This window comes from Grus americana, chromosome 3 (genome assembly GCF_028858705.1).
Source record: "Grus americana isolate bGruAme1 chromosome 3, bGruAme1.mat, whole genome shotgun sequence".
NCBI classification, from domain to species: Eukaryota; Metazoa; Chordata; class Aves; order Gruiformes; family Gruidae; genus Grus; species Grus americana.
The window spans coordinates 24,234,536-24,261,465 of record NC_072854.1 but is presented as its reverse complement, the minus strand read 5'-3'; the positions used below and the strand labels follow the sequence as shown (position 1 = coordinate 24,261,465).

General features: G+C 35.5%; 1 protein-coding gene across 1 annotated transcript in view; it reads left to right on the top strand.

Annotated features, from left to right (window-relative positions):
- CSMD1 (CUB and Sushi multiple domains 1) overlaps positions 1-26,930 on the top strand; it is a 1,238,533-nt gene that overhangs the window by 1,034,954 nt on the left and 176,649 nt on the right. Inside the window, exons 31-37 of the mRNA XM_054821261.1 lie at positions 3,609-3,725; positions 5,578-5,691; positions 7,600-7,695; positions 16,159-16,362; positions 17,485-17,609; positions 18,233-18,329; positions 25,382-25,486. Of these exons, the coding sequence (XP_054677236.1) occupies positions 3,609-3,725; positions 5,578-5,691; positions 7,600-7,695; positions 16,159-16,362; positions 17,485-17,609; positions 18,233-18,329; positions 25,382-25,486 (858 nt within the window). The remainder of the gene's footprint in view (positions 1-3,608; positions 3,726-5,577; positions 5,692-7,599; positions 7,696-16,158; positions 16,363-17,484; positions 17,610-18,232; positions 18,330-25,381; positions 25,487-26,930) is intronic.

The following is a 26,930-nucleotide window of genomic DNA, read 5'->3' as shown; positions in this document are numbered from 1 at the left end:
AATAAAGGTCTAGAACAGACAGAACTGCTAAACAAATTCTTACATTTTAACAAACTAAACATCAATATCTCATATTGAGTTCATTTTGAGGATCATCCAATAGATAATTAAAAGCCTAAAATTTTACACAAGATTATTTTTCAATATAAATAATTTAGTACTTTATTGAAAATAACTAATAGATGTAACTTCCTTTTGGTTTGTTAACATTGTTCTATATTTATACAATACAAATGCTGAAACAAGGGATAGAGAATAAATTGGTTAGCCATAGCTCTGAAACGTCATTTTAATTTTCTGCCTCCATAATTATAATTCTTATACCAAGGCGGCAATTAATACAATATTGAGATGCTTGTGATACCTATTCTAAATAACACTGGATGTCTAAAGAAGCAGAAATTACTAATTGAAAGACTGGGTATCTTGACACTGAGTACACACTTTCTGAGTAAAACTAAACTGGAATACATGCTTATGGAAGTACTCCAAGTGTTTATCTAGTATGGTTTACTGTGTGTTCCATTTTAAAGCACATACTCGTACGACTTCAGTTCAGGTATGGAGCTTTTTAAAGTATCATTTACATGGCTTCTACATTTGTGTCTCTAGTATGGAGTAAACCATAAATATGTATCTATTTATACTCCTTTGTGGAATCTTAAATAACTCTTTAATGAAATAGACTTGATTTATGAGGAGGACAAAAATCTCAAATTGTGGGTTGTAATGGAACCATGAATTACTGAGGACTGCATGAGCTCTTTTAATCCCTGTAAGTCTTATTTTAGAAGCAGGAGTCTTATTATTTGGTAGGAGTCTTATAGGAGCCCAGAACCAAAGTACACTCAGGATCACCTTTGTAATATACAACTTAGCCCAATCAAAACTGAAAATATTAAACAAAAATGCTTATAATGCAATTTCAGCACAATGGTCTGAGTTTATATTTCTTTCTTTATATTGATAGTTAATTGCCTCTTTTTGGATTTCTTTAAAATATTGGATGAAAAAACATCACAAATTTTGAAGCATGAAGAACCTGAAATGAGTGCTGTATAGTACATCCTAAGAATCTCTGAAAATTATGCACTTAGTTCTTTAAGTAATTACCCCAATTAAATGAATTAATTCAACTTTATTTCTTTGTGGTGTGGTTTTTATTGTGGGTTTTTTTAAGGTAGCATTTTAAGGTAGCATCAGACATGATGAAAACAAATTTCGTATTTATCGAGGTAAAAGTTGGCAACTGCCCATAGGTATATTCCAAAACACCAATGGAAAGTCTCAGGCATACTGTTTTCATTATTAATTTCACAATCCTTAATGAAGTTATTAAAATACTTTCTCTGAAAATGTAGTTTTCGCTCACTAAAACAGACATTTCTTATAGTCAAAACTAAGAGCTCAGTTTAGGATATGTTTGACTGCCACAGCACTGGCATGATAAATTTCACAGCCTTAACCTAAAAGAGAACTTTTCTTGCATCTTTTTTAGCCTAAGCACTCACAGGCTTTCCTTACAGAGTGGATATACTACAAAGTTGTTATCATAAATATTATCAAAGATATTATCAAAAACTATCCTAAAAATAGGAAAACACATTTTAGAAGGGAACATTTTTACGACTCTGTAAATCTGGAATTTGTTTTAAATTAAGCGTAAGTGCTATACTTTCATTCCAGTGAAATGTTCGTTAGTTGAGATGTCATCTGGTAATTAGAAGATAGACGTTGTGGCTTAGTTTCTGATATCCTCAGAGCAAGAAGAGAAAAAAATATAAAGGTTTTAAATTTATGGCATGAACTGATTCCTTGTGATATTTGATTTTCACCTCAGCCACATAATCCTATTCAGCCTATTGATACATTAAACTTCTCATCTTCTATCATTAGATTGGATTTTTGAATAATTCATATAAGCAGCTAAGAGTAGACACAGATTTGTAGTATTAATTGCTGCCTGTATAAGGAAGTTAAACTTGTAAAGATATTTCAACTGTGATTTTAAAGCCCAGTTGCTGTCAGGGAGCAAAAAGAGCAGGTCTGCTTCACAAGGCCAGATGAGCCAGGAGCCGAGGATGACCAAAGCGCAGGCTGTGCCCTCACTCACTGGGCACAGTCCCACAGCACATGAGCTGGGTCAGCAGAGGTGGGAGCTGGTAACAAGGTCCTTTGATAGCCCCAGACCAATGAGCTTGTCCACGTGGACCCCAGGTCCTTCTCTTCAGAGCTGCTTTCCAGGCAGTTGTTAAAATGTAATCTGCTATGTGTAAGATTCCCAGAGAGGAGTAATGTTGGTTTACTTTGTTCCTTATAGTAGAAAGTAATTGTTTAGATTATGCAATGATCTTTTCCTTGCTTAAACCCAAAAGGTTTCAATAATTTAATTTATCTATTTATTTTTAAAATATTTTCATCATTGGCTTCTTGAGTAAAATAAGAGTGTACAACAATCTTTTATTCTTGTAAAATCTATAGTTTGTAGTAGTGTTTTATGAAATCATTTGACAAAAAAACCAAAAGAGCACTGGATTGCATGTAACTAATGTTATTATTATAAGACTTAGATTTTAACCAAAATTTTGATAGGAAGCCAAACCTTTCCATTAGTTCTCAAAAGCTGAGAAGAGTGACAGCAATATTTTGTTTTGATTGTATAGAGATGTATTTACTCAACATCCAACACATGGAGATATTTTAACTTAAAAACAGCCACTCCTTATGTTTGCTATTTCTTCAAAAGCATATATCCCTTTAATCCATTCCCTGCTTTGGCTTTTCCTGAGAAATCCTTGAGACATAGATTTCCTATGAGGTACTTTCACTTATAATTGTTAAATCCAGCAGTCCTTCAGCATGCCACATTTATTGCCCGCACATGGAAGGAACATACCACACATGCTTGTTCATTTTTTTCTCGTGATATGAGCAGAACTGCTACTTACATAATGCCTGACTAGTCTTGAAAGTTGAGGCTCCACTGTCCTTAAATATCCCTTCTAATCTGTAGCTTATCCTACTCTTTCTGTTCTGTTTTGTATACACATGAATCCAAAGATTTTTTATATATATAATCTGTATAGTCTTTTGATAAACACCTAGGAAGTTATGAAAAGCAAGGCAATTCAAGCATACATTCACAAAGCAGAATCGAAGGCATTCTGTGCAGGGTACTGTTAACATATCTGTGTATCCCTCTGACACCCAAGAAAACTGTGTTGTGCTGTTTAATTATGCAGTACCATATTTTTTTTCCTGACATTCTTTTTTACAAAGATACATAGATAGCTATATTTAGACATATATTGAAATAAAAAAAAAACCCACCAAAATTTCGTGTTTACACTTTCTTTCAACTAAATAATTTATACTTCCAGTCCTATATGAATACCTGTAGTCAGGTAAAACTCGCATGTATTCTAGTTTTAAAGAAATTTTAATAAAATTATATCCTGAGAAAGAACCATTAAATATGTCATTACAGGAAAACCAAACAAAAGCAAACCCACTAAACTGTCACTTTGTAATCTTTAGGTTTTCATTTCCAGACTGAACTAATACAGGCAACTGTAATTAATGTATGTTTCTTTCTGTCTTGTTTCCAGCACCATGTGGAGGACAGTATACGGGATCAGAGGGAGTGGTTTTATCACCAAGTTATCCTCATAATTACACTGCTGGACAGACTTGCCATTATTCAATAACTGTACCTAAAGAATTTGGTAAGAATTTCTTCAACTGATTTCTCAATCATTAATCATTGTTGTATTGTTCAAATGTCCTTCATGTGTAATACTGGCCTTAGATTTTCAATATATTGCAAATTGCTTATAAAAAATAAATGTATTCTTGACAGAGAAATTGATTTTAAGGCTTTGACCTTTTACTTCTCCCTAGAGTAATCAATAGACTTCAACTAAGCCACCTGTGTCTGCTATCCAAGTATATCCTGAACACTTTCCTTGATTACATCATTCATCGTCATAGGATAATCATTTGTTCAAGCTTCCTGCAAAGTAAAATCAGTTGTCAAAAAACAAGCATCAAGTATTCTCTTATATTTTAACTTTTTGTTTTTCATGTTTTAACAAGGGCAAGATGATTTAATACACAAAATATACAAAAATACATGTTTTTAGCAGTTCTAATACATTTAGGGACTGAAGAACATTGCAATAACTTTACTTCTAGTTGATAATAATTTGCACAAAGGATGCCCTTGCGGCAATGAAGACTAAAACTGTTCACTGGGCTGCACTAGCAAGGATGTTGTCTGCAAGTTGAGAGTAGGTACTGTTTCCCTCTTCGTAGCCTTCACGAAGTAGTGTCTGGAAACTATATCTATAGTTTTGTGCTTCCAAATTACAAGGCATAAATTGCTAAAATAGACTAAGTCCAACAGAGACCCAGCAAGATGATTAGGAGGCTGATGCACAGCACAAGGAAAAGTTGAAGGAAGTTCAGCCTGGACAAGATAAGTGAAGGAGGACCTTTCATTCCAGAAACATGCAGTGAAAATACAAGTGGCAGTAGTCACAAGTTGTAGCACAATAAAGTCCAACTGAACATAAGGAAAAAAAATTTCACCGTGGCAGCAATTAAGTACAGGTAGCTTGAAAAAGAATTTTGGCCGATTTTCAAAATTTGCTCAGAAAAAGACCTGAGCAACCTAATCAAACTTCAAAGTTAGTCTTGCTTGTAAAAATCTGGAGGTTGGACTAGGCAATCTGTACAGAAATTGTGCTGCATTGAAGACCTGCGGTTTGTATACAGAATCTGGAATAGGTATAATTTTACAACAGATTCCTCCCTTGTCAATAATATATGTGTGGTGAAGTAATATTTCTATTGACTTGATTTTACTGGTTTATTGCTTCATGTTTCTGTTGCTATCTGATATTTGAATTCAGTGAACCATTTGATATTTACTGGTGAGACGTCATATAATTAAATGATTTATTTGTTAATACACTTTAAATTACTTACAGCTGAAGTACAAACTAAGTGTAGCAATATGTCAAAACCAGTAACACATTGATATTTTTAATAATGATGGTTTTTATATTCTTTCTGATAAAATAAGTACTAATACAAAGTTACAAAAGTAGCCAAATCAGTAAGTTTAAAATATCTTCTTCAGATTAAAGCTGGATAAGCCACTAATCATGTGTGACAGTAGATGCTCCCTAACAGTTGCTAAGGTTGGAAATGAAATTTTGCTAAAAAACTTTCCTTTTTAGATATTCCATTTTCTTATTTTCATAGGTACCCATTCAATAAGAAACAAGACTCATTTGAGGGGAGACCACACTTTTGGAGAAAGAGTGATTTAATTATCTTTTTTATTTTAAATTAAAAATAAAGAAATAATGAAAAGCACATCAGATTCTTATTAATGTTTAATACAGCTGTTTTATCATGGTAGACAATAAATCAACTTGGAAAGGATTCATGCAGGAATCTGCTGGTAATGAAGACAAGCAAAAATATCGGATTAAATTTGTTTTTAAAGACTAGGTTCTGGTTTTATCTTCCCTTTTTTTACTTTATTTCTTTCTCTTTTTTTTAATGTAGTTGTGTTTGGACAATTTGCCTATTTTCAGACAGCTTTGAATGATGTGGCAGAATTATTTGATGGAGAAAACTCTCAGGCTAGACTTCTTAGTTCACTGTCTGGATCACACTCAGGTAAGTAGTTAAGAAAAGAAGTATACATTTCTTACACAGCTCAGTATGGAGAAAATAAATCAGGATAATGTTATGAATTTCATTTGGAAATATAACAATAAAGTCATTGGAATGACATTGGATGTCAAGGGAAAGGGAAGACCCTTCTAAATCTCTGAATCAAGACATGTTTCTGGAACATATGAACTATAGGCAAGAACGCATCACTGGGATGAGTGCAGAAATAATTGAATGAAATTCTCAGATCTTTGAGGGGAGATTGGATAGTATAATTATAGTCTCTGCCCCTAAACTCTGTGAATTACACGTATACATTTTCTGAATGTCTAATTTAAACACAAATTACTTGTATTCACAAAAGACAATTATCTGTATGCAAACATGCATTTAGACTAAAAGCAGGCCAGCTGTTGCATTCAGGTAACTATAGCGAAATGTTGACCCTGTGAAATCATAATTAAACTTCTATGGACTTCAGCATGGCCAGAATTTCCAGTGTATGCATATATAATGACTATGGTCATCACAAGTGGATAATACACAAATAAATTTCTGCAGTTATGAATGTGTTTTGTTGTACACTCTTAGTATTTAAGAGACTTTGTATATGAGTTTAAGATTTTTGCAATCCAGAGCTTTCGATGGCTTCTTGGTTTTCACTTTGAATGATTGGATAAATACTTGATATTAAAAGAATGTAACATATCTATTTGATTTATAGAAAACATTTTATTATTTGAAAAATTCAACTCATCATTTTATTCCGGTGAATCCTAGCTATTTGTGTCATAATAAGAGTTCACAAATTAATTTTAAAATTTGTTTAATTACTGGCAAAAGTTCAGCAATAAAATATTTGCTTTTTTAATGTTTAAATTTGAGAGACAGCTGATCTACAGATGCAATTTTACTTCACCAAACATATAAAAAAGTTGAAACTAATGTCTGTTTTCATAGCAGACATTTGAAAATAATTGAAGGGAATTTGAAGTTAGGATTTTTACTTGTGTATGTCTTGTGACGTATCTGATTTACATTGGTTTAGGATAGGATTCTGTTACATGGCATTGCTAGTTACAATAATATAAAACTAATTTAAGTGAAAGAATTATAAATCCTATTTATCTAGTTAACTAAGATATTTTAAATGAGTGCATTATCATTCATTTCAGTGGAATTTCCTGAAGCATTGATTGATATAATGCAATGAGAATAAAACCAGTTATCATATTGTGTGGCATCCTTGCAGTGTAAAAGTACTATAATTTTGTCTGTAGTGATTAATTACTGAACTTTTATCATGACTGTAGGTAGATATCTCAGGAAAGGAGATGAAGTATATTTAACATCTTTATTAATCCTCAAGTCAATGTATAAAATTTGAAATGCTATTAGAAAGTTAATAATGTAATATAGTTCATATGTGACCATATATTTTATTGAAGCAGCTACATAAAATGAGTCATGGATCTGTTCTTTCTCATTTCAGTTTTAGTTTTGAAATGGTAAACATCACATGAAGATCCCCTGTGTCATTTTTCAAATACTTTTAATTGTTTAATGTGTTTTGCAAGTCAAGGTAAAGCTGTCAGTCACAGAAAAAAGTTAACCAAAAAATTTGGCCCCAAATGACAGTAGGATTCCCCAGACAAGTAGTTCATTGGAGCTGTAGTTCCAACAGCTGCAGTAAATGTCAGAAAGTTTATGTTGTTGAATCATTAAGTCTTTTGATTCTGACAAGTTTTCTAACCTCCAAAGGCAAATTTTATTTTATACATTGTTATTTATGTAACTGTAGAGGATAAAATAAAACTATGTATTTTAACAGTATATTTGATTACATACTGAAGAGTTGTAACTGTTTTTTCTGGTTTGTGTATTTAATTTATTTTCTGTTTTCATTTATAGGAGAGACATTGCCTTTGGCTACATCTAATCAAATCCTTCTGCGATTCAGTGCTAAGAGTGGGGCATCAGCCAGGGGCTTCCACTTTGTTTACCAAGGTAAAAATGTCTGCTTTTGGTAGAAGACACTGGAGCCAGTCTCACAGTGTATTATTTTGAATTCTTCCTAGGTCTTAAAGTATTTCTTTAAATATGGGTGTGTTCTTAACATTTTTCCAGCAATCAGGGACTTCTCCTCATGGTAGACTGTCTTCATAATGGCAGTTGTCTTCAGTGAATCCTATCTGGCCTTGTGGACCTGAATATGTGCAGCCTCTCTTAGTAGTCTGTAGCCTGTGGTTCTCTTACTGCTGTCCTCAGACTGTAGAAGTATGTGGTGAGGACTGTAAAGGCAAGGCAAAAAAGGCATTTAATACTTAAATATTTTCTGCATCATTCATCATTAGGTTGTGCACAACCCTCCAATGTGTCAACATACCCACATATATTTTGAACTTCCCTTTGTAATTAGCCTACCTGTAGACTCTTTTTCCCTAATGTCCTTTGCTAGTTTTAGCTCAAGCTGGACTTGGGCTTTCCTGATTTTTGTTTCTAAGTAACTGAACAATGCTGTCATACTCCTGATTTACTGCCTGTCTTTGCCTCCTCTTGTGGTATGTTCCCTTTTGGTATTTAAATTGTTAGAAAAGCTCCTGGTCTAGCTTTGCCGTCTTTCTGCCCAAATTCCCAGTCTTCCCTCACAATGGGATAATTTGTTCCAAGGCTCTCAAATCTCTCTAAAAAAATTCACCAGTATCCTTCCCCTTCATGCCCCTCCTTAGGAGAGTCTGTGTACCAACTTCATGAATATGCCAAAGTCTGCTCACCTTAATTCCAATCTTCTGCCTGTTCCTCAGCTTCATCATCTTGTGGTCCTTGTGGCCCAAGCTGGCATCTATATCCACATGCACAAGCAGCTCTTTTCTGTCTGTGGGCAGCTGGCCACGTTGTAGCTATTTAACTTGGTTATCCAATAGAAATATCTATTAAATCTAGCCGGTATTTTGCTTGACTCAGATGAGTAGGGACAAGACCAGAGGACTTTTTTTCCTACACACAGTGATTATTATATTCAGTTTTGAGCAAAATGAGATATACATCTTTATTTTGTATTAAGTTGGATGTAAGTCGCTACACTGCTGTGGACCAGAGGAGACACATATTTGTTCTGTTTTAAAAGCCAGATTTCCCTGAGATGAAAGAACAAGCATGCCACTGGGTAGCATTTGAAATGGGCACTGGAAATCCACCCAGAATTGCTAGCTGCATTTTGGAATTCAATAAATCAGTAAAAATAAAATCAGTGGATTTGTTACACAATATCAGCATTGCAACAATTTCTGATTTTTGTTCAGATATTATAATGACACAGAAAATAGGTCTTGTGGTTCTGGTGAAGAAATATCCAGATACCTGAAAGAGATATTAAAAACAAAATGAAAGATTTTATACTTTTATACCTAATTGTATACTTAATGTTTATTTTTTATTTAATTTTTGCCCCATCCAATTACAGTTACAATATGAAATAGTGATCATTTTCTAACAAAAACAATTAAAAAATATATTTTGGCATTTGTTCAATACTGACAGTTACTCACTTAACAAGTGAGTACAGCATAAGAGCTGTTATGAGAATCTTTGTTACATTTGCCTAAAGCCTTTACCCACGGAAGTACTGTTCATTTCGGCTCTCTCAAGACATAAAGAAAAGAAAAATCAAGAAAATATTTTCAAGTACTCACAGAAATCTCAGTTCTGAATATGTATAGGCAGCATAATGTTGTCAAAACAATATAACTGTGCTTCAACGTGTTTTTACCACCTACAGTTTCAGAGTTATTTTGACTGAAGTTAGCTTGGCTTCTGCATCACACACTATTCCTCAGTGTAATGGTATAAAGAGACGGTAAAAGCGACAAAGACACTTTCAAGCTTACCTCATGAATATCTGTACTCAGCTCAAGGTTTTGGGGAGTTTACTTAATTGTATTAGTATTGATCAGTACTCCCAGCTGATGTTTCAAGAGTTTTTGTTCAGGCTGCTAAGAAACTCTATCTTCTTGGAGAGCTCAGAGGGAAAATTGGTATGGCAGAGACCATGAAGCGGTGTCAGTATTGAAGGGTGGGTGGCAGATGTAAGATTGGCAGGTCTCTTCCTGACACAACTGAATTTGAGGATGCATTATGTGCATGTCTGCACACTGCAGTTGAAATGCAGGAATGAGACAGCACGCCCAAGTCTGTTAGCTAGGCAGCTTAGTACACTAAGTTGATCCATGTGTCTGCAGTCCAGTGACACCTGGAGCAGTGCTTACAGGTCCATTGCCTGTAAAGGCAACAAATGCAGTCCCAAAGGGGCTTCTGGCCAGTTCGCTAGATGTATCGCATACACACCCCATAATGAGACAGACATTGAATACTGTGGTTTATTATATACTAGCTTTTCAGCTTTAAAATTTGAAGGGTAATAGTAGTTTTGGATAGTTTTAAATAATATTATCAAGATTCTTTTTTTTTTTTTTTTAATTTTTTTTGGAGCACAGTCATGGTTTGACACAGCCAGTTAATGGAAAGAACTGTCTCACCGCAATAATACTTCCATAGTTGAAAGAAGCTTGTTGGGACTGTTCAAACTCCTTCTGGATGGTGTTTTTAAGCCTTTTTACTTCTGTGTTTATAGAAAGATATCACCATGACTGCACATTCTATTTTGGATATAGCTCAAGATATCAGCACCTGCCCTTTTTACACATCAAAAGCATCACTTGCATTTAAATTTATCATACACAATTAATTGGAAAAGAGGGGGAATATAAACTTCTGGAATTAGAAAACAGCTTTCAGTGTTTGACTTCTTATCAGCTATTTGCATATGAATGACACCTTTCTTTCTTATTCTATTTGGTTTTCATATGCCTAGAGTGTTTAGTTATTTTTTGCTGCTTTTAAAGAATTCATAGTGATACAAAACCTCAATTCTATTAGCTGTATGTGCATACACACGCACATATATTTCTGTTGAGCAGTAAGTCTCCAGGTGAGCACAATGATATGCCTCATTTCAGTCATTTATTTAGACTACTCTTATTTATAGTAACTGTAAGAAATAGATTTTAACAAATGAGAAGTGTTCTCTGCAGCAGCAGAAAATGAGTCACTTTGTCTCAGGAGAATCATGAAGCCATTTGAATATCCAGTTTTTCTAATACATTTTAAAATGTATCTTAAGAGCTTTATTTAATACATGTATGTATACACGTATTGGTTAATGAGTTAGTGGTATTTAATAAGCTCTATCATTTTGAGATTTTTCTCTCTTCTTTTGAAGCATGAGATCATACTTCCAATGACCGCCTGCTTGCTAGCCTTTTAAATACCCCAGAGAATAACATCCATTCTCACATTGAACACAGTAATCTGGTCTGCAAAGTCAATCATTTTATTTATCACCCTCTATTCCAGGTTGACCTTCTTCCCTGTTCATTTTTCCACTGGGCTGATTTCAATTTTGTTTCACAGCAGTATGAAACATTTACTAAAAGATGGAGGATAATTACTATAGAAAATGGAATGTCTTTGTGATACAGCTTGAGAAGTCTAGGTTGCCCAAAAGCTGGAAGGCTAGAGGGGAAAAAAAGTTATTGCTTGCATTATTTTCACATTCTGGTTTGAGCAAGCAACAGATAAGGTTTGTAGCTTTTGATTCAGATTTAATGGATTTTGCAATGCCACTTTCTCAAAAACTTCTGCATGTCATCTGTGCCTTCATTTCTTTTTCTTAGATGACCACATTTCCTTGTATTTTATACAATAGGTAAAGGGTATCTGTAATATCAGATTGAATGAATATCCGGTCTTTCAGAATATTAGGGTCAGGTGTGTTGAAATATGCTGGGAACAATCACATTTAAGAAGACTGGGAATTATATTTTTTCAGGTTAATCTTATGCTTGTTTTCCTGCTATGATATCACCTAAGAAACAATAGCATATATTTTTATATAGCTAAGGCTGCAACGGTACAGAGTTCTTTCCCTAAAAAGCATAGTAATGACCTTTCTACCACCCAAAAATGTATGGGTTTTTAATGCTTGTCTTCCTTTACTTGCTCTACCGTACAAATACACAAATTAGTTTATGAGGTCAAATGAGATTTTAAAGAGGACTATTAAGAAAGTTAGCATACTAGGATGAGGAAGGACTGTGGAAGAAAGACAAAGAGGAACAAGAATAAAACAGGAATGTGACTTTAACAATTAAGTTGATCTAATCTGTGACAAGAATAAAATACATAGCCACACACTTACTAGTGAGTGTAATTAGACAGCAGAACGAAGACTGTTAGTATTATTTTCCATATGTGTTACCATGTCACATTATATCCTGATTTACAACACATCTTATAGATGTTTGAAATTGTACTGCATTTTGCCATGGATTACTTAAATCTAAATTCCATTTTAAGCAGTATGGGAGTACCTTACTTTGTTGTTATGTCTGGCTTGCATTACATTTATTCTTAAGACAGTTCTTCGTAAAAGGGTGGGGGGGGAAGCATTAGAAAAATGGTGTGTCTTATAGCAAATAGCATAGTTTATTTGTGCATCTTTAGCATTTCTTATCTCACTGTAACTATTAATACAGTATTAGTAAAGCCTGTGAAAAACTAAGAAAAATGTCAATTTTAAGATAGCATTGAGTGTTTCCTGATGACAGCAGAATAATCTGACACAACTGTAGCCATAGATGTTGGTGGCTGCCATGGCTGTTTTACTTACTGGCTGCTCTCAGTAAAATGACGGCTTTCGGTCTGAAAAGGAAGGAAGCGCATAGCAGTACTTCTGCTACATGAACTAATTTAAGAGTGTTAGTAAACTGTCCCTAGACTTGCTATAATGGCAGAGATAGTCTGCTCAGAGGAAGATAACTTTCCTAAGGCAATATTATAATGAAACCAGATGATTTGACATCCTTTGTTGAGAGGTGATGAAAATGCTAGTTACAGAAGAAAATCTGTTTGGATTACAAATGCATGTATGCAAATTGCCAGCTGTGATTACTGACAATTATAGGATATTCTTTAATCTGATTCTTAAAAAGCATCATTTACCTTTGCACAGCTGTTGTAGAGATTCTCCAGATGGACTCCAGGTGAAGGTTAGAGAATCTGAGCAAGGATTTTCTTCTGAAACTTCTTCCCTTTTGAGGAAGTGAGTGAAAAAATAAATAGCGAAAGGGAGTGCTCCCACCAAAGGCTGAGCAAGAGTTTCTTCCACACAGTGAATGAAAAATACTCCAGGAGCAGTGTTGAAATTTTCAGTCAGGTCATATAGCCTCTTAGGAGGATGGGTAAGGTTTAGACACATGTAATGCTAAAAGTTTAACTAGCAAGGGGCTGTAGTAGTGACTTGTGTGGGAGAAAGTCATGAGTTACTATGTGCCACTCACAAACAGCTTCCTCTGAAGCTAGTATAAAAAACCTCCCACATACCAAAACTTCCACCAGCATGTAGTGCTTCTGCTCAAAGGTATTTGGGAAAGTGTCAACTGCTTTGGGGCAGAGATGCCTCTGGGGATGTGCTGCTGGAAGGACTGTTGGAGACACACTCTTGGAAGGAAGCTCTCCATGCCAAAGGGGCAGCACTGATAAAGGGACTGTGGCCTGTGGGTAACCCATGCTGGAGTGAGAACACCTTGGAGGGGTCGGCAGCCTATGAAAGACCTGTTCTGCAGTAGTAGGATGTCTCTGAGCGACTGCAGCCCATGGCTGACCCACGCTGTAGCACAAATACTAAGAAACAGAGTGACATGAAAACTTGAAGAAGCAAAAAGCAGGAGAGAAAATGAGTAAAATGCTAAGTACAGCAGAGGAAAACAAATAATTAAAAAAGAAAGCACATGACCCCAACCTCCTGTGCTGCCTCTCACCTCACTGGTGAAACTAAGATGGACACAAGGAAGTTGAGATAAGGAAGGTGGAGGATAGATGTTTGACTGAAGTTGAGCCTGGGGAGAGGGAAGGAAAGCTGTTTACTTAAGTGGTTGTTTAATTGTGTCTTCTTTCCCCTTAACTCCTGAATCAGTGATCAGAGGTTTGTGTTAATTGGTAATAAATTCAATTAAGCATAATTAGGTATAAATTCCTGAATCAAAACTGGTTTGTCCACAACAATGTATTGAACCTTTTGTTATCACATAATGGCAAATGATTTATCTCATGACCAAAACTCCCATTTGAGCAAATAGTCCTGACCAAGGGATGGATTAAAGCCTAATCATGTGGTAGAAGCTGTAGTTCGAGGCATATGACAGTCATGTGGCTGGATGCGTGAGCAGCCATCATAACCTAGTCAGCTGTAAAGTTATTATACAATTAAAAAAAAAAAGTTTGAATAAAATAGTGCTTGTACAGTAGACCATTTCATAGAGAAAAGGCTATTAGTCCCAATAAAAGAGAACAAAAAAGAGCAGGCCAAGTCAGTTGAATTGACCTGTCAGACTGCATCTGGTCTGCAGGTTATGATCAGCAACAGCTGTAACTGTGTGAAATCCTTGAACTATAGTTTCTTTGTTACCCTTCCACAAGTACAGAACAATTTCCTGCCATGGTTAGAATTGTATGCATGAACAAGTTTCACAGAGCAGCTGGGTGATACTGAGGTCCTGTTGAAAACTTAATCACAAAATCCCATTTATTAAAACAAAGGCAGGTATATTAAATTTACTGAAAGGGAAGTGGTTTGTTTATACTATGTGAAGTATTTAACCATTTAAAAAACTTGAAAAATGTTTTTTTTTCCTTTGTTTTGCCTCATTGTGTAGTTATCATTCCAGGAGTATGGTAGTTTACCTCTGACCATGTCTTTCAATCTTGGATTCGTTTTATAACTTTCTTAAGCTTTCAAGGCTAAAATCTTCTCCAACCATCTAACCTACTGATTTAGAAGAAAATATGTGTTACTGTATCTGTATGACCTTGTCTGACAAATCAACCCACTGCATATTAATAAAAAGAGCATGTACTCTACTGCTATTGCTAGCACCAATTATTTCTAAACCTTCTTTGAAAAAGCTTTTCTCTACATTCAATAATACTTGCATAAACTTAACTGTTAGTTGCAATACAGAAAACTAGTAGAACGTAATGTATTCATAAATGAGAACTTCCAATGTTTTGCTAAAATGTGCTGCATATTTCATACTAGATTTAAGATAGGATTGATTTCAATTAGTGTTCTGTATCCAACGTGTCAACAAGTGTTAACTTCAAGAGCACTTACCAGTATTTAAAACTACTGTACTTAAATAATTATGGTTCTGAATAGAGCAAATCTTAGTGACCAGGGCAGCTGAACAAATTGGGGGGGGAATGTGCGTGCACGTGTGTGTGTACATGAATAGATGGGAATATTGCTCTTTGCTGTTACAGACCAGCAAAGAAAATTAAATATAAGTATTGAAAATGAAATTAAATATAACTGTGATTCTGTTTACACTATTCTTAAAATAGGTTAGTAAGCCAGAAACATCGTGTTTGAAAATCTGCCAGGAAGAAAGTCTAAACACACACCCCCCCCCCCTTTTTTTTTTTCCTATGCCATTCTGTGGTTTTGTTAATTAAGGGCCAAATGGCAGGCAATTTTCATGGTGTTACTTATTCATATCTAGATGAAGTGATCTCCTGAAACTAATTCTTGAAGAAACCAAACTGATCAAACAAAGCTTTTGAACATGCCACTCACACAAAAAAATTGCTTATATTTGATGAGATTATTTTTAATGTACATTTATTTTATTATAGTGTAAAACATAGATGATATTGCACACAAATGATACTTCTTTCATTTTTTATATACATATATAGTTAAACAATTTGGCATTTACTTGCTAAGTGCAAAATTAAATGTAGAAAGTACAAGTTTGATACACAAACAACATGCACAATACTAAGAGTCAATAAATACAAAAAATGCCTGCTATAAAGAGGTGGCTATAAATAACAAAGCCAAAGGGAAAATAAAACCATGGGCTTCTAATGAATTTTATTATTTTGGTCTTTAAATGTTGCTTACAGTCTTTTAACTGTTCTTGTATTACATCAAGTTTATGAATTCTCAGAAAGTATTGGTAAAAATAATTGTTGTCAACTGTAAACACTGAAATAGTCTTGAGGGTACATTGTTATCACTTAATATATTCCAATGTGATAAATCAAGTATTTGTATAATATTACATTGGGTTTATATCTGACTATTTGCAACCTAATATTTTTCTTGGCTTCTAATGAGAAACTTCTAATGAGAAGCCAAAACTTTCATATTTAATAAGTAAAATAGGTGGTAGGTATAATTAGGCCATTCTTTGAGAATGCAGGAGCAGAGCAAGTAAAAGGAACAAATACAGTTGAACTCTGTCCTACAAGAAACAGTGAGCATTTTTAGTGGTGTCTTTATTTTTTAGATTATTTGGATTCATGGCTTTTTTGCTTTTTTTTTTCTCTGTTCTTTCTCTCTTTATGCAGCTGTTCCACGTACAAGTGATACGCAGTGTAGCTCGGTTCCAGAACCTAGGTATGGAAGGAGAATTGGCTCTGAGTTTTCAGCAGGCTCTGTGGTTCGATTTGAGTGCAGTCCTGGCTATCTGCTACAAGGCTCAAAAGCTATCCGATGTCAGTCTGTACCTAATGCCTTAGCTCAGTGGAATGACACAGTACCAAGCTGTGTAGGTAAGCAATTACATTTAAATCATCTGTTCTGTCACACATGTGTCTGAATCAGAATTCAGGAACTGTTTTAGAAAATAGTATTTAACACATATATTGACTCTCCTTCGATTAATATCATTCATGCCCAATTTAAAAGAGCAGTTTTCCATATCAAAAAGTAATTGAGTACCAGCTGGCTGGTAGGCAGTATAGTGTTTCATATAATGACTTAGATTATATGAACAAGTGTGATGCACATTTTCTTGAACATTCATTATCTTCATGACTCATCTACAGCTTGAAATACAGGACAGAATTTAATTCTCCAGAAGTGTCTTTACCTGTTCGATTGCACAGTACTTGATGTATATTTCTACCACACATAGGTTGATGATTTCTTTTTTTCAAGTAAAAGCATAGTGTACATTGAATAATGATAGTAATGTTAAGTATAGCTAATTTTCTTCAGTCTGTTAACAGACCTGCAGTGGGATGATGTTTAGCACTTCAGGTTTTTTTCTTTTTTTTTAATATTGAAAGGTTTTCTTCTCTCCCTCCTTGGATTTATATCCCAAAGTCATTGCTGTTCATAAGAATTTACTCTATAATTAATTAGAGTGTTCTAAAAATAAATGTAGGTGTCCTATTTTCTGTGTATTCTGTTTTTGACTTGATTTTTTTTTTTTAGTTTAGTTCTGTTTTCTTCAACCTTAAAGAAGCAATAGCATATACAGTAAAAATATTTAATGTACCACACTGCTTTACCAGCTAGATCCAATACTGGAACTGTGTTAGGCTGTGGGTATGTTCACATGATTTCTGTCAGTCATGATTGTGTTTAACGTTATGTCTTCACAATTTGTTGTTACTCTCAGGTAAGACATAATTAGGCTGTGCTCTTAGGCTTTTCTAGGCTGCACATACTCAAAATGAAGTTTACTTCTGAATTGTATCTTATGCTTGATATTGTTTATATATTTTAGATAAAATTGCTTTGTAAGTTCAGATCATTGCTTCACATCTGTGTGATTATGCTACAAAAGAGAATTATTATAATTAGCTTAGTAAAATTATTATTATTACTTTTCTGTTCTCTGACGTGGTTTAGGTTTTGTAATAATTCATGATAATACTTTCTTTCAGTGCCATGCAGTGGGAATTTTACTGAGCGGAGAGGTACTATTCTTTCACCAGGTTACCCTGAACCTTATGGTAACAGCTTGAATTGTGTATGGAAAATCATAGTGACTGAGGGATCAGGTATTCAGGCAAGTCTATATTCTGTCAAGCATGGAATATTAACTACTTTGTTGTTCAGTTTAAGAAGTAATTTTTTATTTCTCTAGGAGTGTCAGAAAATAGCAATCAGTAAGATCATTTTTTTGGGTACTTGAAATATTTGTGCTTTGTTTTTCTCAGTATTGTTCTTTAGTTAGCTTTATGTTACTTTATTTTTACATGGGGATATGAATGAGAAATGTTTAACAAGCAGCTTTGTTTTTTAACTGTGTAGAATATACAAAACAGGTCCTGATCCTTCAATCTGGTATGCAAATGCCAACCCTTTCTATCTGCTAGGATATCACTGAGGCACTTGAGAGGTCTGCAACTGTCTTGATTATCTGCTCATTACACTTTGATTAATTATTTATAATCATGCAACATATGTGCAAAATCCTTTTTACTTATTTAGTGCCATATTTTCTAAAAGTTAAGACAACTTAAAAAGTGAATGTTAATGTTTTATTTACATTTTTTCACTCAGATGTTTTTGTTTGGATCTACTTATATTTTCTTTGGGGCATGTTCTCTTTTTATTTTGTTGTTTCTAGAATATTCAAAAATACATGTGGCTAGTTGGTTTAAAAAATTCTGTGGTGATGTTTTACAGATCCAGGTCATCAGCTTTGCCACTGAACATAATTGGGACTCTCTTGAAATATATGATGGTGGAGATATGACGGCACCACGTCTTGGGAGCTTTTCAGGTGAGGATACACGATGATTTAAACATACAGGTCTATATATAGGTGTGTGAGAGAACATGTCTCTTTGTTCACACATATACACAAGAAAGTATATTTGTATTGCATCTTTCATGATATCATTAAGACACATTCCCATTTTGGGGAGGAGATTTCAGGTGCTGTAAACGTGTCGATATTCAAATTCAAAGAGAGATTTTCAGAAGAAAATATGATACTAAAGTGTTTAGCGGGATTTAGGTGATATTACTTTCAAAAAAATTTTTCTTTTCTCTTACCTACCCCTCCCATAGAGAAGATGTAGTGATACAAATTGGTACTAATGTTCAAGGAGCTTCCTTTGATAGCTTAGACTTAATTTATCCTTGTTGTCCTCCCTTTCTCAGGAAAAAGAAGCATTCAGTATTCATCCAAACTCACCAGACCTCAGAGAACAAAACAAATTACTACAACTGGGACATAACAAACCATGTAATTTGTTGTTTCACATCTACATCAGGCATATATAGTTATACTCTTTTTTTATAAAACAATTTTTATAGAAAGAGTATGTTCTATAAACCAAACCAAGAGAAAGAGATATCTCATATAAGATTAAGTTGTGAATAATATCCCAGACTCGTGAACTCTATCACAAGCCTGAACTAATTCTGGTGTAGCTAAAGCATTTTGTAGAATTTGGCCACTCTCGCTCCTGTGACTTCATGAACTCTTAAAGTATAGATGTATGTTGGATTATGTAAGGAAATTAATGATCAACTTAAAAAATTAACCCCATATTATTTATTTGGATATTGAATTAAATAAGTTGCACCTCAAAATTTACATATTAAAATGTGTGTTAACCCTAGTAGGCAGCTCAGGCCAACCCAGCCACTTGCTCCCTCCCACACAGTGGGATGGGAGAGAGAATCGCAAGGGTAAAAGTGAGACAACTTGTGGGTTAATATCTAAAAGGTAAAGCAAAAGCTGCATGTGCAAGCAAAGCAAAACAAGGAATTCATTCGCTGCTTCCCATGGGCAGGCAGGTGTTCAGCCATCTCCAGGAAAGCAGGGCTCCATCACGCATAATGGTTGCTTGGGAAGAGAAAAGCCATAACTGCCAACATCCCCCCCTTCCTCTTTATCTCCCAGCTTTATATGCTGAGCATGACAGCATATGGTATGGAATATCCCCTTGATCAGTTGAGGTCAGCTGTCCAAGCTGTGTCCCCTCCCAACTCCTTGTGCACCCCCAGCCCACTCGCTGGTGGGGTGGTGTGAGAAGCAGCAAAGGCCTTGGCTCTGTGTAAGCACTGCTCAGCAATAGCTAAAACATCCCTGTGTTATTAACACTGTTTTCAGCACAAATCCAAAACACAGCCCCATACCAGCTATTATGAAGAATTGTAACTCTATCCCAGCCAGACCCAGTACAAAAGGCTATAACATTTTATATTAAAGGCTAGTAACTATGCTGTATATTAAATTGGCAATGAGGAAGAAGGAAATTATGAAATGTAATCAGCTTTTGACAAGTAAAATACATGGCAAATATATTGGACCCGTTCGATAAAGAACTGATGAAATGATCAATTTAAAAATATTGTATTTACCAATACTGAAGACTCCAAACACTTTCTTATTCTGTACTAAAAGTGTGTCATCTTGCTTTAGCTTAAAAACTTTCCTAATTTCCAGGGAAACTGAAAAAGACAGTGATTTGTATTGTAAATGTTTCATTGAAGATAGAGTAGCACAGCTTTATTGTAGATTTTTTTCTTTTGTATAATGAATGTCAGACTTAAAATGAAGAATTATTTTGTGTATGGGAAATGCCTAATGAAGAATATTTAAACATGACATGAAATCTGCTGTTCTCAAAACCGAACCAGTAATGTGACATTGAAACTGAATTCCAGGCATAATTTCATAAGTGGTAAAATTCAGCAGGTATCATTTCTCTCTTACTAAATCTTGTACAATACCATTGTCTTCTGATTCACTCTCTGTGAACTCATCTGTCTTCTAAATAAGCATTCAAGATGCACAGATGTACAAATAATTAGTAGAAACTTACTAAACTATGCTGCTAAACTATCTCCTAGAGTTGATTTGGAAAGGTGAATTCACTGGAGTCTGTTTCTTATGGAAGACTTTACAGAGATAGGGAAGTAATCCATTTCCTTGTGTCAGGGCACACAGGGGCCAGCTGCTCCCTGGAATTGGGGTGCCAGGAGTGACGGGGGCTCTCTGGGGTGGCAAGGCAGGGCCAGGCAGCCAGAGCCTGTCCCAGCGCCCCAGCCAGGAGCAGGGCAGCTGGGGGGCAGCCCTAGTCCCAGGCATTAGGTATCTCTCTGGCAACTGGGACAGGCTGAGGCCCGGCTGGGACATGGGCCCGTGGCCGGGCCCAGCTCAGTGGGGCCCATGGGCAGGGCAGGGCAGGGCTGTGGGGAGCTGGAGACCAGCCCTGCTGCAGCATTGCTGGGGCAGGGGCTGATGGCCCCCGGGGCTGAAATGGGGTCCTGGGCTGTGGGCAGGTGGGGGCAGGCCCTGGGGGTCTGGGCAGGGACAGTAAGGGCTGTCTGCTAAAGCAATCTGGGACCTTACATATTGTCTTGTCCTTTTTTTGGATTATTCCTGTGGGCCATCTTTTATCAGTGAATGGCAGAAATACCAGGGCATTTTTCTTCTTTTTATGCTATAGTAATGCTTGTGATAAGAGGTTGATATTTTAGGGGAAAGTGATAGGGGCTTCATAAACAAAGTTATAACAAAAATCCTGAGATCGTGTGCTAACAGACATAAAGATATCTTGTGCTACTGTCTTCCTGGTGGCAGAATACATGAAGTTTTGTACAGCCATCTTGGAAAGAAGCTGTTGTGGGTACGACTGATGTGTTGAATGCCAGGAGAGATTCTCTGCAAGTGTGCTCTTGTGGCATGCCATGGACTAGTGAACCAGTTAGTTTCCTGTGCCTAATAGTGACAGGTGATGCCTTTTGGTGGGCAGACTGATTCTTTCTAAGACCAAGTTTTCCAGATAACATTAGAAAGTGTTGAGAGACATTCAGAGTAATTGGAAAATGATGAATTAGGTTTGCTTTCAATATTACTCATTCATGAAAGTAGTGCTCATGGCTCATGAGGAAACAAATAACGTTACCTTTAAAAGACAACCATCAAAATAATTTCTCAGTTTTTTACAACAGTTACTGTACCATTTACAGAATATTTGGAGGTATAGCAGATTTTTGATTAATGAATGAAGCTTAGTCACCTTACCAAATGCTTGAACGAAACAGGATCATTAATGAGACATAGAGTTAATTATTTTCATATTATTACTGATCAATTTCATGATAAGTAGACATGTTTCCGAGTTTACATAATAAAGTTATACCTGGAATATTTTAATAAAATTAAGGGACTGTTTGCAAAGATCAACTCTTAACTTTCTTAGTTGGGAAGGTCACAGTTTTTACAAGCAGGATAGAATTTTACTTGCTATATTCAGAAGGGGAAAAAAAAAAAAAAAGCCATAACTAGAATTGATTTTTCTCCTGCAGAGGAACTATACTTCATTTTTCATTTGGAAATGTAATTTAAGTTCCCTGTTTTTCAATAGCCATCCTGCTTTCCAAAAGGAGGTGAATTTATTTAAAGATATGATGTTAAAGAAAAAAAGAGTTTCATTAAATGATAATCAGGTTATATGCATGTTAAGTTTACCAAGTGTCTGAACTTCCATGCTTGTCCCTAACAGCTGTAGTCTCATATTTTCCACTTCCTCAATACAATATGGGCATCTTCCATCCAAGAACATTTTTCTTTTCTAAAGCCTGCATTTATTATAGGACTACAAAATTGTCAACTAAACTTAGAGATACTCTGTTCTTATAGTTCAGTAATGGCAGTTACTATATGAAGCCTATCCATTAAGCCAAAAATGCAAAAAGACTTATAAAACTTGGATAACTGTCAGGCATCCCACGAGTATTTGTAAATATGCTATGCTGCCAGTTGTGTCACAGAATGGAACTATGAGAGAGTGGAAATTCCTTGGATGAAAGGACAGAAAGGCTTTCATCAATACACCCAAGTGAAGTCTGTCCTGAATGTGATCTGTGCTCTATGTTTGTGTTAACCCAAGAAATGCCTAAAATGACCATTAATCTCCATTCTTGGTCTGGAAATTTCTTATATACCTAGGCAGTCTTTCACATATGCAGTGTAATGTTCACCTCTGGAATGAGCTACATTGTTCTTGGTTGTCATTGCTAACACTTGAAAAGGATAATGGGCATAACTTTCTACAATAATATCATAATTAAATTTAATTTAAGTAGAAAACTTGTCCTCATTCCCTTTTAAGCCTTTAAGGAGGCAAACACTCACTTACTGTCTCCTAGGAGAGGTCCCTATTTTCCACATTATAGATTCTCAATTAAGAGGTTAAGTCAATCAGACTATCGTAACATGGTATCCATCTGTATGAGTGTTAGATGTCTACCACTAAATCTGGTCCTTTAAGTACCGTTTCTCTCTATTGACAATAAAGGAAGTCCAAAACAACTAGGATGCTATGGACACTACATCTGGTCACCACACTAAAATGTATCTTCCATGCTTCCCAATCCCAGAAGAAGCAGATGTTGGCAAGTGATCAATAAAATTTCAGTTAGATCATAGAAACATAGAACAGCCCAGGTAGGAAGGAACATCAAAAGATCATGTAGTCCAACCTTTTGTGGGAAAGGGACCCTAGATGACATTGTCCAGCATTCCATCCAACTGCATCTTGAAAACCTCCAGTGATGGAGTCTCTACCACATCCCTGGGGAGGTTGTTCCAGTGACTGTTCTCAGTGTAAAAAATTTCTTTCTAAAGTCAAAATGAAACCTCTCCCAGTGCAACTTGGACCTGTTGCCCTTTGTTTTCTCCATGTGGTTCCCTGTGAAAAGAAAGCCTCCATCCTCTTTGTAGCTGCCCTTTAAGTACTGGAATACTGTGATGAGGTCCCTCTCTGAGCCTGCTCTTCTCCAGGGAGAAGAGACTTAACTCCTTCAGCCTTTCCAAATAGGGCAGGTTCTCCAGCTCTTTGATCATCTTCATAGCCCTCCTTTGGTCCCTCTTCAGTCTGTCCATGTTTTTCTTGAATTGCGGAGACCAGAACTGGACACATTACTCCAGGTACAGCCTGATAAGCACCGAGTAGAGAGGGATGATCACATCTCTATCTCTGCTAGTAAAGTCCCTCTGGATGCAGCCCAGGAACCTATTTGCCTTGATGCTGCAGCATTTCACTGGTGACTCTTGTTCACCTTGTTCGCTAGGACCCTCAGGTCCCTTTCAGCAAGGCTGCTCCCCAGCCACACAGATCCTAGCCTGTACTGCGCTCTTTGGTTATTCCAGTGCAGGTGCAGGACTTTGCACTTGTCTTTGTTGAACTTCATACTGTTCTTGCTAGTCCACTCTTTCAGCCTGTCCAGGTCTCTCTGTAAGATGGCTGACATGTCAACTTCACCACCCAGTTTAGCGTCATCAGCAAACTTGGTGAGGGTGCTTTCAGTCCCATCATCCAGATCATTTATGAGGATATTGAAACAACATAGTGGCCAGTATTGACCTCTGGGGGACCTCACTTGTGACAGGCTGCCAGCCTGGCCTGTGCCATTGAATGTGGCAATTATGAGAATTAAAAACTCTAGCCTCATTTATTTCTCACAGCACAATAGGCTATAGTTTCTCATCTTACTGAATATCACCCTTTAAGGAAGTAAAAGACTGGTGTTAAATGTTAGAAGATCCTACAAAGGAACAGAACTGCCAGAAGACCAATTTTGTTCAATGAAGAATATAATCATTCTGAGTCAACATCCTCATTCTTACAGAATGAGACAGCTTAAACATCTTAAATGTATTTCAAATTCCATATGGATACTGTGACAAGTCCTCCCTCCAGGAAGATGTTTCACTATTTTCTGTATTCCACGGTATTGTGTGATGTGAATGCTCTGTACCATCTGTGAATTTCCATACTTGAAGTTTCCATGTCAGACAGTACAACCTTCCTTAAAGGCCAACTTGTCATCATTTATATAAAGATTTTGCTTAATACAGTTTTGGATCTAAAAATATTTACCATTTCCTAGTTTAGACTGTAGACTTATGAAGATAATTCTTTCCAGCATTTCTTTCTAAGCCCAAATTTCAATGTCATACTGAGGCGGCTCACAGTTACTATAGAAACAGCAAATGCCCCAAAGGAAATGAAAATATTTCTTATGCAACCACCGCTGAAGTTCGTTAGCTACTTGATATTGTCTTTGAGGGTAATCATAGAAAATGATGTAATTTTTAGCCTCGGTAGATGTTCCAGCTTTACACTGTAGAATGAGAGTTACATAGCAGTCATCTGGTAACAAAGAAAATGTTACGTCAGACTTAGCAATGCTAGTGGCAAAGAACGCGCCCAGGCTTAGTGACAAGCTTGTTGTGTAGCGCAGACTGAAGTCAGGGGTGCGCAATTTTATTGTAGTTATTTGAATTAGATAAAGCTAGAATGTCTCTTTTTTTTGTTAATGTGTTGCACTTGCTTCTTCATTTCCTGTCATACACTCATAATTAGGATAAATAGTTGAAGTATTATTGGAGGAAGAAAGTGTGGAGTGGACCCAGAGAAAAAATCTGGACTGCTCTGTTCTATACTGCAGGTTTTTTATACATGTGGACAAAAGTCAAATGGCAGTTGAGTTTGATCTCGTAATCAAATCCTTTACTTATGTGATTATTTTTTTTTGCACCTCTTTTTTCTACCCAACTCAATAAAGTTTCATCTGAACATGATGGGATCTTGTTTGATTGTACTTATATAGCTTCTTAGTATCATGACTTGTCATCAAAATTTTCTTGCAGCTTCAGGAGAAAACAAGGCAGGACATAGCAGAATGTTGGAGGTGCACATAATGAGAAGAAAATGAGTCTGTCTGATTCAGTCTTGGTTATGTCTTTTCAATATAAACTCTGATATATAAGCATGCTACAGTTTATTCCATAACTTTTATTTTTTCCAGGTACAACTGTGCCAGCATTATTGAATAGCACCTCCAATCAACTTTACCTGCATTTTCACTCTGACATTAGTGTGGCAGCAGCTGGTTTTCACCTGGAATACAAAAGTAAGCCTGCTTCATTTTTGAAACTTTCTCAGGAAAAAGCATGTGTATGGAAAGGGAAAGAGATGGTTTATATTTTATTTTTTTTTCCCCCTGACTACTAAAGTCTACTATTAAACTGAAATTTTAAATGAAGCAATCTTTGAAATTGCTGAAAGCCAGCTTTCACAAATTAGCAGCATATAAAAAATCAACCTAGCAATTCAGAACAATGTTTTAAAAATGTGGGATTTAATTATGCTTTGGTGGTTTTTTCAAGTTGTTTCCGTTTAGTTTTGAAATTTAGGTAGCAAAGAAAAGTAAGAGTTAGTTTCACTGCTTGGAAATAGATAAAACTGGAACAGATAACACATTTTTTCCTACTTATACATGTATATATTTATTCCTTGTTGTTATTTCCTTTCCTTCAAATTCTTTTCCCTCAACAAATTGCTGTAATTACAAAAAAACAACATTATAATCCTAGAGCTGCAAAAAACCACTGCAGTTATTATGGTAAATCACTGGTGGTATGAGCAGAATAACCTAAGAAGATTAATGCCAAATTCTGCAATATATCAACTTTTTATATGTTTTGTGAGCAGCTTGGTTCTAAAATACAAAGGTTTGGTGTTATAAATATTAATAGCTTACCTTACATAATCATATTTAATTCAAACATGTGTGTTTGTATTATTACATCTCTCAAAAACTTTAAATGCTATAGAATACAGTAAATTCAGCACATGTGCTTGCATAGTATTGCTTTTTCACTGGAAATAATTATTGCTAAGAATATTCTATTTAAAAAAAAATGTGATGATGAGTTAACAGTCTGATGAATGCTTTCGTGAAGGTCACAGAGTAAACCCTCTTTAATTTTTATATGTGAATGTGCTCTATTTTCTTACAAAGGGCATTCAAGAATTTTCTTGAAAATGGAGTTGAGTTTTGTACTACATGCATTCCAATATTAATGTCTAAAAATGTTAATATTGTTATTCATCTTTTTTAAGAAGTACACATAGGTAAACACATGGATGATTTTTAATAAGCTCTATTTCAGATTCAAATTACAAATTGTATCAAGTATAAATATGTACAGAATTTTGAAAGACCAGATTTTCAGCTCATAAATATTTTAACGTAAACGTAATCCACAAGATAGTCTTATGTTTTCATTTAGTTTCCTGTTTATTTCAAGCATTTACATGCAAGCATATTGTAGCTTTTTTTTAATATAATCTTTCTAATGGTGATGTAGAATGACAATATGCTCCTGCAGGAATTTTTTTATAATCTACTTTTTTGGCAAAGTTATCTTTTCTGTCTGGGGAACCCTCCTCCCCAAATGGTCAGCCTGTTTTCCTCCCCAAGCCTTTCCCCTTAACTTGCAGTGATAGTCTGATTTCATTTGAAGTGTGAAAAAGTATAAATTTATTCTAGGAAGTTGCTGTACAGTGAACAT